Source organism: Xenopus tropicalis, chromosome 4, assembly GCF_000004195.4.
Source record: "Xenopus tropicalis strain Nigerian chromosome 4, UCB_Xtro_10.0, whole genome shotgun sequence".
Classification (NCBI taxonomy): domain Eukaryota; kingdom Metazoa; phylum Chordata; class Amphibia; order Anura; family Pipidae; genus Xenopus; species Xenopus tropicalis.
In genome coordinates, this window is record NC_030680.2 from 2,432,125 (window position 1) to 2,446,695 (window position 14,571).

At 46.7% G+C, this 14,571-nt stretch overlaps 2 protein-coding genes across 3 annotated transcripts in view; both read right to left on the minus strand.

Moving 5' to 3' along the window:
• Positions 1 to 1,926: 1,926 nt before the first annotated feature.
• Positions 1,927 to 3,770, minus strand: LOC101734139 (F-box/WD repeat-containing protein 7). The gene has a single exon (XM_012962074.2). The coding sequence runs from the start codon at positions 3,545 to 3,547 to the stop codon at positions 2,189 to 2,191; it is 1,359 nt and encodes a 452-aa protein (XP_012817528.2). The 5' UTR covers positions 3,548 to 3,770; the 3' UTR covers positions 1,927 to 2,188.
• A 3,589-nt stretch (positions 3,771 to 7,359) lies between these two features.
• pik3c2a (phosphatidylinositol-4-phosphate 3-kinase catalytic subunit type 2 alpha) overlaps positions 7,360 to 14,571 on the minus strand; it is a 56,609-nt gene continuing 49,397 nt past the window's right edge. Inside the window, exons 30-34 of one of the 2 annotated variants that reach the window (XM_031899719.1) lie at positions 14,315 to 14,432; positions 12,031 to 12,112; positions 11,688 to 11,797; positions 9,149 to 9,274; positions 7,360 to 9,064 (exon numbers count right to left, since the gene is read on the minus strand). In XM_031899719.1, coding sequence (XP_031755579.1) covers positions 8,882 to 9,064; positions 9,149 to 9,274; positions 11,688 to 11,797; positions 12,031 to 12,112; positions 14,315 to 14,432 — 619 coding nt within the window. In that variant the 3' untranslated portion in view covers positions 7,360 to 8,881. 2 annotated transcript variants of the gene reach the window in all.

Below are 14,571 nucleotides of genomic sequence, written 5' to 3' on the forward strand. Positions count from 1 at the left end.
CAAATCATTATCAATGGTTTATAATCAACTCTCTGGAATAATCAGTGTATATGTAGCCAACTGATCCTGCACGGAATCCTTATTGGAAGTACCGCCCCTTTAACGTGATTGGTTCGGCCTCCTTTATACAGTGTGTGTACAGAATGGTTATTTAGCCTGTGACTAAGTGCCCCTGGGGGCACCAAACCCATAAAGCTATTCCTTGTCATTGGAGGATTCTGGGAAATAAATACAGGGAGTTTAAAGGGGATACAAACCCAGCCATAACGCTGCCCCACTGCCCCCCATAGTGTTGCTATAGAAGCTGCCAGAAGACATATTTATTGATGCAAGAAAATTCACCAATGAGAATGCGGGCCCTAGGGAGCTGGGAAGGTTTTATTGGGCAATATTGCTTTAAGAATCCAACCCTGATGTTGCTGGACTACAGCTCCCAGCATGCCTCACCCTTCATTATATGTTACATTAGTGCTGTCCAACTTCTGTGGGACTAAGGGCTAGAATTTTTCTGGCCTACATGGGGGAGGGCCGATAATGGGAGCCAGTTTTGACCACTCCCCTTTTTAACCACACCTACTTCAAACCACACCTATGTTGTCACAAGAGCTTTTTAGACCATACCCACACTAATGGTGGCAGCACAGGAAAACCCCAAATGGTTGGTGTAGGGATATCCCCCTTCATTCATATGTGAAAGAATTATATTGTCATATTAAGACACACCCTTAAATCCATATGGCTCCTCCTCCCCTGTGGGTAGCACAGCGACACCGAGCATATAATTACACACCTTAGGGACCATTTAATGGCTATTTCCAACTGCTAACAAACTCCCAGAACTAACCCCTGCCAGGTTCACCTCCCACAGGCAGCATAGGGCAGGCAGAGTATGGTACACAGGGTCATGGGACAGGGAGAGTATGGCACACACAGGCAGCATAGAGCAAGCAGAGTATGGCACACAGGCAGCATAGGGCAAGCAGAGTATGGCACACACAGGCAGCATAGGGCAGGCAGAGTATGGCACACATAGGCAGCATAGGGCAGGCAGAGTATGGCACACACAGGCAGCATAGGGCAGGCAGAGTATGGCACACACAGGCAGCATAGGGCTGGCAGAGTATGGCACACACAGGCAGCATAGGGCAGGCAGAGTATGGCACACACAGGCAGCATAGGGCAGGCAGTACATACAGTGACACAAAGCTGGCACAGCTCCTACAGTCTGTCGGAGGTGTGAACACTGCAGGGGGTGAACAATACAGGGATTAAAAAGTGGAACAGTACAGGGGATTACATGTTTACACAATACAGGGGGATTACAGCCTGAATCTAAGAGGCCAGTTAATCTCAGTACTGATACCATTTAAAGTTTACACAAAGGAAAGACACCAAAGCAGCCAGACAGGTGGGGGGCCACACAGAGGGGAGCTGCGGTCCACCAGTTGGACAGCACTGTGTCTGCAAGTTAAGTAAAGTTGGTTGAGAATTCTACTGCTTCATTATCCATTTTACACAGGGACCAAGTTTTACCTGCAACTTGCTTCCTTTTAAGGTTAAAACTCCCAAAATATTGCTCTATTTATAATGGGTGAGTGCAGAGGGGCTCTTTAATCTGTCCATATGGATTTTGTGGTCATAGCCTCATTGCATCCCCGCCTAATGGTTTAATAGGTATCGGTGAGCAAAACTTTCCCTTTTTTGCTATATATATATATATATGGACAGAGAGCCGCACACATAAGGACTTGGTAGAAAAGTGAAAAAATTTATTGAAAAAGATATATATATATATAATACTACAGTCCAAAGTAGATGCCGCACTCACAGGACTTAGTGCAAATAAAGAAATATTTATTGGATGGAAAACACATCAAAGTTTGACGTGTTCATCAAATAAATATTTCTTTATTTGCACTAAGTCCTGTGAGTGCGGCATCTACATTGGACTGTACTATTTCTATTATACTGCACCCAGGCACACTTGGACTTGGTTAAACGTGAGTGCCTACTTGCATGCATGTTCTATATATAATACTATATATAATACACCTGGCTGATTCCTGGCTTGCACAGAAATGCAGACTGACAATCTGCCCCTAAAGCTGCTTCATGCGCCTGCACCCAGAGTCATGGTGTTGGCCCAGGTACAGGCACACAGAGCAGATTTTGCCACAGAACTGCATAGTCAGGAATCCACCATGTGGCACCAGCCCAAGGAGGGAACCACCCTCCTTTTTTTTCTTGCCCATTCCTTCACATCGAAGTCCAGAACCACCACCTTTGTCCAATTTACAAACACATAGATATGCTTTGTGCTGAAGGTGTGGAAATCAGGATCACAGTCTTCTTCTCTCTTAGGAACAAACAGATTCCGCAGAAATTTCCCGGTTCTCCAGTCCCACAATGTGATCCTCCCAGTGCCAGTCCTGCCTATGAGGAAATCCCCCTGGAGACCTAAGTCATAGGCATAATGGTCGAATCCATCGGGATCCTGCAGGACATTCAAGCGCTGCCCTGTTTCGACGTTCCATATTTCAGCAGCGTGGCCGCTATTTACCACTCCCAGAATGCTGTTCTTCAGAGTCATCACAGCAGTGTAGGTCCCAGGTATTGTGCGAGTGTGCTCTAATGTCTCCCCGTCCCAAACGGCTATGGTTTCCTCCGGGCATAGAAGGCTGACTATGTGCTTCCCATCAAAGTGTGCAAATCGTAAGTATGTACCGCAGCGCAGAGAAACAGAGCGCAGACAGGTTTCTGTCTCAGGGTCCCACGTTCTCACTATATGGCTCAAATCTTCACTCAGCAACCTTCGGCCATTATACCAAACCCACGTGACAGCAAGTTTATGCCCCAATAGGGTGTGTAAGCACTGTCCTGCCTCAATGTCCCAAACCCGGATGGTGCGATCTGAAGAACAACTCGCTGCTCTTTGCTCATGGAGATGCACATTGTGTATGTGAGAAGTATGGCCGCCCAGCGTGTGGATACATGCCCCGCTCTCTGCATTCCATACGTTTATTGTACCATCCAGATATCCAGTAACAATCATGTGATCTCTCATTTGCACTGCTGTGACACTAGCTCTGTGTCCCACAAGGGTCCTTGGACACTCGCCTGTAACTGCCGACCAGACCTTTATTATTTCCTTATGTGTAGTACAGACCAATTCCTTCCCATTAAACCCCACATGGTCTGGGTTGCGATAATCCCCAAATAAATCCACTGTGATTGTTTTGAATCTCCCTCGGCGCCAGTTGGTATCGACCCTGAGCTGATTGGTGTAAGCGCTTTTCCATGGGCGGGGCCTAGAGCCTGTAGCTGTGCTTATGTGCAGCGGCTCCTCAATCCCATCAGCCTTGCACTTTCCCTGCCACAGGCCTTCATCCTCAGCCAACTCTCTCCAGCGCTGGCAAGTCTGCGCCACCTGCAGGATATCCTTGGCATCAAGGTACGAGAGGATGCGCAATGCCAACTCATCAGGTAACCAGGAGGTACAGTCCTGGGGCTCCCCGGCTTCCATTCTGCTCTGCCTGGCACAACCCATAGTGCTTCCGGCTCACTGCCGCTCTGGGGCAATTTTAGTGCTGCTGAAAGGACGGTTGGTGCCCACGGTGATGTGATTTTACCGCTGAGCTTGTTAAATAAAGGCCCCTCAGTGTCCGACAAAAGAAATGCCAATAACAAGCTCCAAACAGAAAGTTGCCCAGGAATGGAGGCTGCTGGGAGGATACACAGAAAGTTGCCCAGGAATGGAGGCTGCTGGGAGGATACACAGGAAGTTGCCCAGGAATGGAGGCTGCTGGGAGGATACACAGGAAGTTGCCCAGGAATGGAGGCTGCTGGGAGGATACACAGGAAGTTGCCCAGGAATGGAGGCTGCTGGGAGGACAAACTAGTGGTTCCCTGGGATGAGAGCAAGTTTGAAGGAACCGAGAAACAAATTGAGAAAGAGATCAGTAGACTAACCCCACCCAGAAAGTTCCTCTGCAGTGGAGGCTGCTGGGAGAATAAACACAGGGAGGAGACACAGGGTTGGACTGGGGGGTGCAGGTGCCCCAGCCGCGTCCCCTAACCCCCCCCCCCCCAGGGCCCCCGCCTGACGTCCTCCCCGAACACGTATAAATTGAACGCGTCGGGGAGGAACAGTCAGTAGGGGGAGCGCCGGTAAGGGTCGGACTGGGCCCCCCACTGGGATTTTTCCCGGTGTCCCGGCGGCCCAGCCCGACCCTGATTGGAGAAATCGGGTTAATGTTGGTTCCAGCCTGGGGTCTGACAGGAGGACGCACTGATATAAACACCGGACTGGGAAATGCTGAATTTGCAGACAGTCCCTAACTCTGCAGCTGTGTCCCCGCCCACTGCCTGTGAAGCCGGTAACGCCCCTTCCCTGCCGTTTCTTTCCCGGCCAACCCCAAGGAAGGGGCAGATGTGGGACAGGGGGGGCAGCTACCGAGAAGGGGCAAATGTGGGGGGGGGGGAATGAGAGCCTATGGGGATGAGTGGATGCGCCCCAATTCTGTGCATATACAGTAGCCGGGAATCCTGCCAACTCCCTTCTACCCGCCGGCCCTGAGCATAGGGACTGTCATTCCCCCTTCCCAGGCACCATCCTGCCTGACTGGCCCACAGCCCCTCCCACACACAGCCCCTCCCACACACATCCCACTGCCCCTCCCACACACATCCCACTGTGCCCTCCCACACACATCCCACAGCCCCTCCCACACATCCCACTGTGCCCTCCCATAGCCCCTCCCACACACATCTCACTGTGCCCTCCCACACACATCCTACAGCCCCTCCCACCCACAGCCCACAGCCCCTCCCACCCACATCCCACAGCCCCTCCCACACCACACACATCCCACAGCCCCTCCCACACCACACCACACACATCCCACTGTGCCCTCCCACACACATCCCACTGTGTGCCCCCTCAGCCTTTTCCCTCGCAACTCCCTGCCCCCCTCAGCCTTTTCCCTCGCAACTCCCTGCCCCCCTCAGCCTTTTCCCTCGCAACTCCCTGCCCCCCTCAGCCTTTTCCCTCGCAACTCCCTGCCCCCCTCAGCCTTTTCCCTCGCAACTCCCTGCCCCCCTCAGCCTTTTCCCTCGCAACTCCCTGCCCCCCTCAGCCTTTTCCCTCGCAACTCCCTGCCCCCCTCAGCCTTTTCCCTCGCAACTCCCTGCCCCCCTCAGCCTTTTCCCTCGCAACTCCCTGCCCCCCTCAGCCTTGCTCCTTACACCAGGGATAGCAGACACTGTGCGTAGGGCAGACATTACCAGTCAGGTTACCAGTCAGGGTAGAAACTCTGTGGAGAAAAAAAGCTTTCTGTGAACTGTGCTGCAGTTCTGTACCGCCCACCATCCTGCCCCGGCCAATCATTGCCTTTCCCTCCTTTTTTCCCCCTCAGCTGGGAAGAGGCTGCACACAGAGCAGCTAGAGAGGCAGTTGGCTGGCAGACATTCCCAGCATTCTGTCTCCTGCAGTTTATCTGGCCAGTAATGTGCCCGGGGTACTACCCTGTGTATGAGTGGCACTGGGCATGGCCGCCCTACACTAGCGCCTCCCGTGTGGAACATGTAGCAAACAGTATTGTGCAGCGCTTACAGTTGCCACCTTTTCTGGGAAAAGAAAAAACAAGAAAACTCCGGCCTTACTATATTTATTTGGTTGGTTTTCCCCTAAGAACAATGGCGTCAAACAATATTTTTACTGGCCAGGTGGCATCCCTAGCAGTGTTGGAATGGCCCCCATGGCGCCTGTCATGTTCCAAGCCCAATCCATTTAATATAAATATTAGTTGCTGAGCCTGAGCGTAAGGGCAGGCCGCACTGGGCCACTCTGGTTGTGCCTCGTAAGGGCCCCTTCTTGTGAGGGCAGGGCAGGGAGGGCAAAGATATTTATTCTTTGTGGGAGCAGGAACTGAGCCCCTCGTACATCACATGGTGCTGGGAAATGCAGGGAACTCGGGGTACGAGAGTGTGTGTAGATTTACGGTTCCCCCAAAACCAATGCCAATGTTATGCAGTCCCAGACTTGACAGCAGTAGCCTTACAGCAGGAAGCCATGAGCAGCTCCCCATATAGGCAGATAACTGTATAGAGTTGCAGTAGCCTCACAGTAAGACAACAGGCTTTGGTATAATGAGGCAGAATTCATTGGGCAAACTAAGTCTGTGCACTCTCATTCATACATAGTTCAGCTCAGTGAATTTCATTTGCTGTTTTCCTGTCCAATCAAAACAGTCCTGGTGGCGCATCATATTTTTACTGAGGTGGGGAGCAAATGTGCACTTACCTTGAATCGTTCATCTAATCTGAGCAATCAGTTCCCAGGCCAGTGGCCCAAACCATTATTGTAAATAGAGGGGAGCCTATTGCTTCCTGGCTTAGATGATACCGATTGGTGGGAAAGAAGGTTGGGGCTTCCCATACATGTAAAGATTTGGGTTTTTTTGGCAACATTGCTGTTATGCCCACCTTGAGGTTTGTAATAAGGGGCTGATAATCAAATCGTAATTTCCGCTATGCAGGCCCTCGGGATGGGGATTGGGTCAATGAGCAGATTTGGTCCTTGATTTGATGGCAAAAAATCAAACCGGTCCAATCAGCGATGGGATTGGTGGATGCATCCCAAGCCTGCGTGCTGGCCTTGGGCACAGGGTGTGACACTCCGAATCATAGGAACTGTCATATCCCCCTTCCCAGACACTATACACTTTGCCCCACACTTACAGCCCCTTCCAATCATATCCCACCATGTGATGCTTGTTCCACCAATCACCGTGTCTCCAGCATTTTCTGCTTTATCAGATAAGCACAGTCTGTTAATACAATTAGTGTCTTTATGGGAATATTTAGATTTAATAATAACACAGTGAGGTCTTTCTGCCTCTCTCCAACTTGCAATTTACATTTAATTTCATCTTTCACTTAAAGGAGAACTAAGACTTACACCTTATGTTTTGGGGTTCTGTACCAGCCCAAGAACACCACAGCCCTCTACAAGTGCAAATCTGTGCCTCCAAAGATGCCCCCCCATCTTTTTTTCTGCTGATTCCCAGCACATGCTCTGGGCTGCTGGCACTTAACTGAGCTGAGGGATCCCCGCCCCCTAAGCTTAGCTCCTCCCCAGCAGCCCACTGAGCATGTGCAGTGCCACTGACAAAGGAAAGGCGGCCTAACAAGATCCAAGATGGGAATCTGATGGGGGCAATTGTTAAGACCTGGATCATCACTGTTATGGGAATGCTGCACCTAAGTGATAACTGGCAAGTGTGGGAAAGGGACACAACTCTTGGATCACAGGAAAAGGCAGAAATGAATTGTTGAGCTGTAAGAGACTGACCAATCACATGCACACAACTAGCGACATTTATTTAAGTATAAGGTGAGTGAAAGCAACGGGTTTAACCAGCAAATGGCATTTTCTGCGCATTACTCGCATAGATCAGTATTGTACTAGAGACCAGTCTATTAAAAATATATATATATATACACATTTTAAAGGTAAAAAAAAAAAATCATTTTGGCGGCCAAACTTGTGATTTACTAAACAAAGAATAAATACATTATACAATTTATACACAGAGGTGATTTACATGTTAAAACCCTAGACGTCGGTTTAACTGCGTGTTATGGATCAGAATCGCCGTGGCAATGGAAGGGCTGATACGGAAATAGTAGTCACAATATATAAAAAGACCGGTACCTACTGGGCTATTTACACGCTACTGCTGCCAATAAAATAGAATTCTCTACGGAAGGAAAGACTTTGGGATCTTTCTAAAACTTTGGTTTTATAGAAAGAAATGTTAGCGAAGACGCCAGAGTCTCTTCTACGGGTTCAGAACCGACCCGGTTAATAAAATAGCTTCTTTATTAAAGGTACGGAGAGGCCACAGCGGCCAAACAACAAACGTCTACAGACAATTGTTCATGAGTAACAAGTAGGACGTACGGCGACACATACAGCGAAATCTCGCTTACCTTCTTACGGGCGCGTAACGTCGGGCGCGAGAGCCGCCGCAGCCCCTAGATTTAAACAGAAAGGAAGGTTCTTTCGCTCATTACAAAAAAAAAAGAGAGCCCTGTATGTGGAGCAGATACAAGGCAGGCACTGTAAGGCTTGGAAGTGCTTCTTAGATGGAAACCAGGGATTATTGCGAAGCGCTCTAGCACGGAGATTGTCTCTTCCCTAAACAAATACAGCGCATACCAAAACCATGGCAGGTTCTCATGACTTGGGCACAGTAAGGTGTACGAGGTGCGGGGTAACCTGATAGGACTGAGCAGGACACAATTGTGCTTTTGGAAAGTGCAAGGAGAGTAGCACCAGTGGGTGGTGGGGGTTGCGTTGGCTTTACATGGCGCAAAGGCATCCATTTCGGTGTGGAATGGTCAGTGAGAGAGATGCCACAGCGGGGAGATAGGGCGGGTGTATAGGGCAGCACAATGCTAAGTCAGATACCAGGGATTCTGGGTAGAAATGTGGAGGCTTCCAGTTGTGGAACAGCAGATGCCCTCATAGAACGGAATAGTGGTTACCATTGTGCAGCAGATTAGTGGGACACAAGGTGGGGGGGGAAAGTGGCTTGCCCGAGCAAATGAGGTGGTTCCTAGAAAAGCACTGGAATAACATCCTCATCCAGTAGTTCCTGTAGCCAACAGGAGATGGAGGACGTCTCTAGGAAGGAACGCCCCCCCCTAGGCGTTTGCGAAATTCCATAACAAATTCTCCAGGAACGATACAAAAATAGCCTTCTAATAGGGGTAAAATCTAGAGCGTGCGATGCACAAGAACAGCTGTCGATTTCACAGGCGTTGGTCCAAAAAAGTTCTCGCTTACAAGGGCGGGGGGGGGGGGGGGCGCGAAATCTCATAAGTAGGGCACTTCGGTAAGTTTGTACCATTTAACAGTCTCCTGGTTCAAGTTAAAATCCTTCAAAGGCAAAGTTACTCCCCCGAGGAAAAAGTTCTCGCGTAAAGACTCCGCACTCAGGACACTCAGCTGCAGCTCCCGTTGCCTCAGGGTCTCCTTGTTGTACCCCGAATACACCAGCTGCAAAGGGAAAAGGGGGGACGCTCAGGTCATTTCTCTGCTAAAGGTACAAATGCCCCCCCCGGCATTACCCACAGATCTTACCATTTCATTAAAGGTCGGGTTGCAAGTTTTCCGGGAGACCTTGGTTTTGCGCTTTGATGTTTTGTGTGGGTCGGGCAGAAGGTACGTTTTCACATACGGATTTGGGTCAGTGTTGTCCTCTATGACCTGCAAGAAAAGCACCGTTACTGGTAAAATAACGGATCATTTCTATTGGATAACAATATGATTATCAGGGAAGAACCAAGTTCAGGGGTTGCTTCGTTAATTAGCCAAGTGATTTTTGGAGGATTCTGATTGGCCCAATTCTTGGAGTGCCAGGTTGAACACATAGGGGAAATATAAGCCACATTTAACCTGTGGAAGTTTAGTGGTTGAGCTCATGTCATGTGACTTGAGATCCCAGATAAGGTATCTGTAATCTGAATCTCCATACCTTAAGTCTACTAAAAAATCATTTAAACCTTAATTAAAGCCAATAGGATTGTTTTACCTCCAATAAGGATTTATTATAACTTAGTTTCCATTAATTACAAGGGACTGTTTTATTATTACAGAGAAAAGGGAATCATTTAACCATGAAATAAACCCAATAGGGCTGTTCTGCCCCCAATAAGGGGTAATTATATCTTAGTTGGGATCAAGTACAGGTACTGTTTTATTATTACAGAGAAAAGGGAATCATTTAACCATGAAATAAACCCAATAGGGCTGTTCTGCCCCCAATAAGGGGTAATTATATCTTAGTTGGGATCAAGTACAGGTACTGTTTTATTATTACAGAGAAAAGGGAATCATTTAACCATGAAATAAACCCAATAGGGCTGTTCTGCCCCCAATAAGGGGTAATTATATCTTAGTTGGGATCAAGTACAGGTACTGTTTTATTATTACAGAGAAAAGGGAATCATTTAACCATGAAATAAACCCAATAGGGCTGTTCTGCCCCCAATAAGGGGTAATTATATCTTAGTTGGGATCAAGTACAGGTACTGTTTTATTATTACAGAGAAAAGGGAATCATTTAACCATTAAATAAACCCAATAGGGCTGTTCTGCCCCAATAAGGGGTAATTATATCTTCGTTGGGATCAAGTACAGGTACTGTTTTATTATTACAGAGAAAAGGGAATCATTTAACCATTAAATAAACCCAATAGGGCTGTTCTGCCCCAATAAGGGGTAATTATATCTTCGTTGGGATCAAGTACAGGTACTGTTTTATTATTACAGAGAAAAGGGAATCATTTAACCATTAAATAAACCCAATAGGGCTGTTCTGCCCCAATAAGGGGTAATTATATCTTCGTTGGGATCAAGTACAGGTACTGTTTTATTATTACAGAGAAAAGGGAATCATTTAACCATTAAATAAACCCAATAGGGCTGTTCTGCCCCAATAAGGGGTAATTATATCTTAGTTGGAATCAAGTACAGGTACTGTTTTATTATTACAGAGAAAAGGGAATCATTTAACCATTAAATAAACCCAATAGGGCTGTTCTGCCCCCAATAAGGGGTAATTATATCTTAGTTGGGATCAAGTACAGGTACTGTTTTATTATTACAGAGAAAAGGGAATCATTTAACCATGAAATAAACCCAATAGGGCTGTTCTGCCCCCAATAAGGGGTAATTATATCTTAGTTGGGATCAAGTACAGGTACTGTTTTATTATTACAGAGAAAAGGGAATCATTTAACCATGAAATAAACCCAATAGGGCTGTTCTGCCCCCAATAAGGGGTAATTATATCTTAGTTGGGATCAAGTACAGGTACTGTTTTATTATTATAGAGAAAAGGGAATCATTTAACCATGAAATAAACCCAATAGGGCTGTTCTGCCCCCAATAAGGGGTAATTATATCTTAGTTGGGATCAAGTACAGGTACTGTTTTATTATTACAGAGAAAAGGGAATCATTTAACCATGAAATAAACCCAATAGGGCTGTTCTGCCCCCAATAAGGGGTAATTATATCTTAGTTGGGATCAAGTACAGGTACTGTTTTATTATTACAGAGAAAAGGGAATCATTTAACCATGAAATAAACCCAATAGGGCTGTTCTGCCCCCAATAAGGGGTAATTATATCTTAGTTGGGATCAAGTACAGGTACTGTTTTATTATTACAGAGAAAAGGGAATCATTTAACCATTAAATAAACCCAATAGGGCTGTTCTGCCCCAATAAGGGGTAATTATATCTTAGTTGGGATCAAGTACAGGTACTGTTTTATTATTACAGAGAAAAGGGAATCATTTAACCATGAAATAAACCCAATAGGGCTGTTCTGCCCCAATAAGGGGTAATTATATCTTAGTTGGGATCAAGTACAGGTACTGTTTTATTATTGCAGAGAAAAAGGAAATCATTTTTAAAAATTAGAAATATTTGCTTATATTAATTCTGTGGGAGATGGGCTTTCCGTAACTCAGAACTTTGTGGATAATGGGTCCCAAACCTGCACTACTATTTAACTATACTGAGGTTTCTGAGGAAACACCAGTTTTACCAATGCAACACAACAGTACGTTATATTTTCATTACTATTTACCACTTATTTTTTGCTGTTTCTTACCAAGTTCTTTATGTGCATCACCATGATAAACAAGGTGCCGTTTCTGTAGGAAACTGAAAGCTTTATTTCCCCTTCAATCCTTCCTGACGTTGGGCTCAGGGGAGGTTCATCTGTAACAAACCAAAGGCAACCAAATCAGTGGGGGCACAGGGGGCTTTCCCTACACAGAGAAGTGGCAGAATCCCCAGTAGGTCAAAAATGCTAAGTATTTAGGGTACACTGCATTACCCTTATGGTCAGTGAAGGGTTAACAGCTGGAAGATTTGGAAGTGCAAATGTTTTCTAAGCACAAAGCAATAGGAATCTTAAAGAATAAGAAGAGTAAATATAAATTCATCCCTACCGAGCGGCGCGACGATTGCATCACTTCCCTCCGATTTATCGTCTCGCAACAGCGGGTGGAAAAACGTATAAATCAGGTCGCACTGTGGGAAGAAAGTGTCAGGTTAGTGAAGTGTATTGTTACATGAACCCGGGGTGCCAGTGGAATGGTCTGCAGCTCCAGCTGCCCTATTACATTCTGTTACTGGGCCTACTTGCCCCTTGGCATTGATTACTTACAGTGGCTTATAAAGCAGTTGGCTGAAAATCTATGTAGACCGTGGCTGGATATTGTAGATTGTAAGCTCTTTTGGGCAGGGCCCTTTTCCCCTCCTGTATCGGTTACTGATTGCTTTATATGTTACTCCTTGTAGAGTGTAAGCTCTTTTGGGCAGGGCCCTTTTCCCCTCCTGTATCGGTTACTGATTGCTTTATATGTTACTCCTTGTAGAGTGTAAGCTCTTTTGGGCAGGGCCCTTTTCCCCTCCTGTATCGGTTACTGATTGCTTTATATGTTACTCCTTGTAGAGTGTAAGCTCTTTTGGGCAGGGCCCTTTTCCCCTCCTGTATCGGTTACTGATTGCTTTATATGTTACTCCTTGTAGAGTGTAAGCTCTTTTGGGCAGGGCCCTTTTCCCCTCCTGTATCGGTTACTGATTGCTTTATATGTTACTCCTTGTAGAGTGTAAGCTCTTTTGGGCAGGGCTCCCTTCCCCTCCTGTATCGGTTACTGATTGCTTTATATGTTACTCCTTGTAGAGTGTAAGCTCTTTTGGGCAGGGCTCCCTTCCCCTCCTGTATCGGTTACTGATTGCTTTATAAGTTACTCCTTGTAGAGTGTAAGCTCTTTTGGGCAGGGCTCCCTTCCCCTCCTGTATCGGTTACTGATTGCTTTATATGTTACTCCTTGTAGAGTGTAAGCTCTTTTGGGCAGGGCTCCCTTCCCCTCCTGTATCGGTTACTGATTGCTTTATATGTTACTCCTTGTAGAGTGTAAGCTCTTTTGGGCAGGGCTCCCTTCCCCTCCTGTATCGGTTACTGATTGCTTTATATGTTACTCCTTGTAGAGTGTAAGCTCTTTTGGGCAGGGCTCCCTTCCCCTCCTGTATCGGTTACTGATTGCTTTATATGTTACTCCTTGTAGAGTGTAAGCTCTTTTGGGCAGGGCTCTCTTCCCCTCCTGTATCGGTTACTGATTGCTTTATATGTTACTCCTTGTAGAGCGTAAGCTCTTTTGGGCAGGGCTCTCTTCCCCTCCTGTATCAGTTACTGATTGCTTTATATGTTACTCCTTGTAGAGTGTAAGCTCTTTGGGACAGGGCTCTCTTCCCCTCCTGTATCGGTTACTGATTGCTTTATATGTTACTCCTTGTAGAGCGTAAGCTCTTTTGGGCAGGGCTCTCTTCCCCTCCTGTATCGGTTACTGATTGCTTTATATGTTACTCCTTGTAGAGTGTAAGCTCTTTTGGGCAGGACTCTCTTCCCCTCCTGTATCGGTTACTGATTGCTTTATATGTTACTCTGTATGCCCAATGTATAAACCCACTTATTGTAGAGCGCTGTGGGGTATGTGGGCGCTTTATAAATAAATGTTGTTAATAATAATAATAATAATATTACCCTGGGGGGGTGCAATACTCCAAAGCCAAAAAGCAAAGGTACTGTATTGGCCTACTATTGTGTAACTGTGGCTTGTAATGATAGAAATAGCAATGTATATGGATTTCTGGAGCTGAAGTCCCTGTCTCTTGGCTCCAATCCCCTTAAAGGAGACATATCCTATAAAAATTAACAATGTACCAGGGAATTATACTCCTCTAGATATAGAAGGATTGTGCTTAAAAAGTTGTGTTTCTGACTGATTTATTGAGAAATTCCCCCAAAACCCCACCAGCCCCGCCCATCTGTTCCACTTCCTGCTGGCTGAATTCTCTGGATGAGCTGGGGAGCCAGCGGCACTGTAGGATAGGAACCAATCAGCAGCTAGGCCTGACCTGATAGGGAACTGAAGCCTGTCTGTGCTTGTGTGAGTGCAGGGATGTGATTGGCTCTCCCCCTCCTACTGTGCTTCTGGCAGGGACCATTAGGACACGCCCACCCCTCATGTGAAACCCAGACAGGGACCTGAGAGGATCTATAGGGAGCTCCAATAAAGGGGCCATTGTTACAGATAGGGTTAATGTTTAGCCCAAAGGGAAACCAGCACCGTATATTATTCATAATTGCCTACAAAATTAGGGTTTTCCTATTTATCCTATATGTCTCCTTTAATGTGTGTTGGGGGGGGGGTTATGGAAAGGCGTTACCTCTGCAACTTCCGGGGTGCTTCCCATCAGGCTCTGAATGTAACTGTTCAACTCCACTTTCCTTTTGGCTGCCACTTCCTTTATGTGGGTCCTGCCCAGAACCACTTTGCTTGGGAATCTAGAAACGGACAAGAGGCGGCAGAAATTCAGATTCATTTGATACTGCAAACTGGCAGTGGCTACAGGATGGCTGCTGTGCCAAGGAGTAAACAGCCTGCTGGCCAGACACTATCCCTTGGCACAAGGAAACAACATCG

Coding starts and splice junctions, on each gene's coding strand:
- LOC101734139 (XM_012962074.2), bottom strand. CDS start 3,547: ATGGGTTGTGCCAGGCAGAGCAGAATGGAAGCCGGGGAGCCCCAGGAC.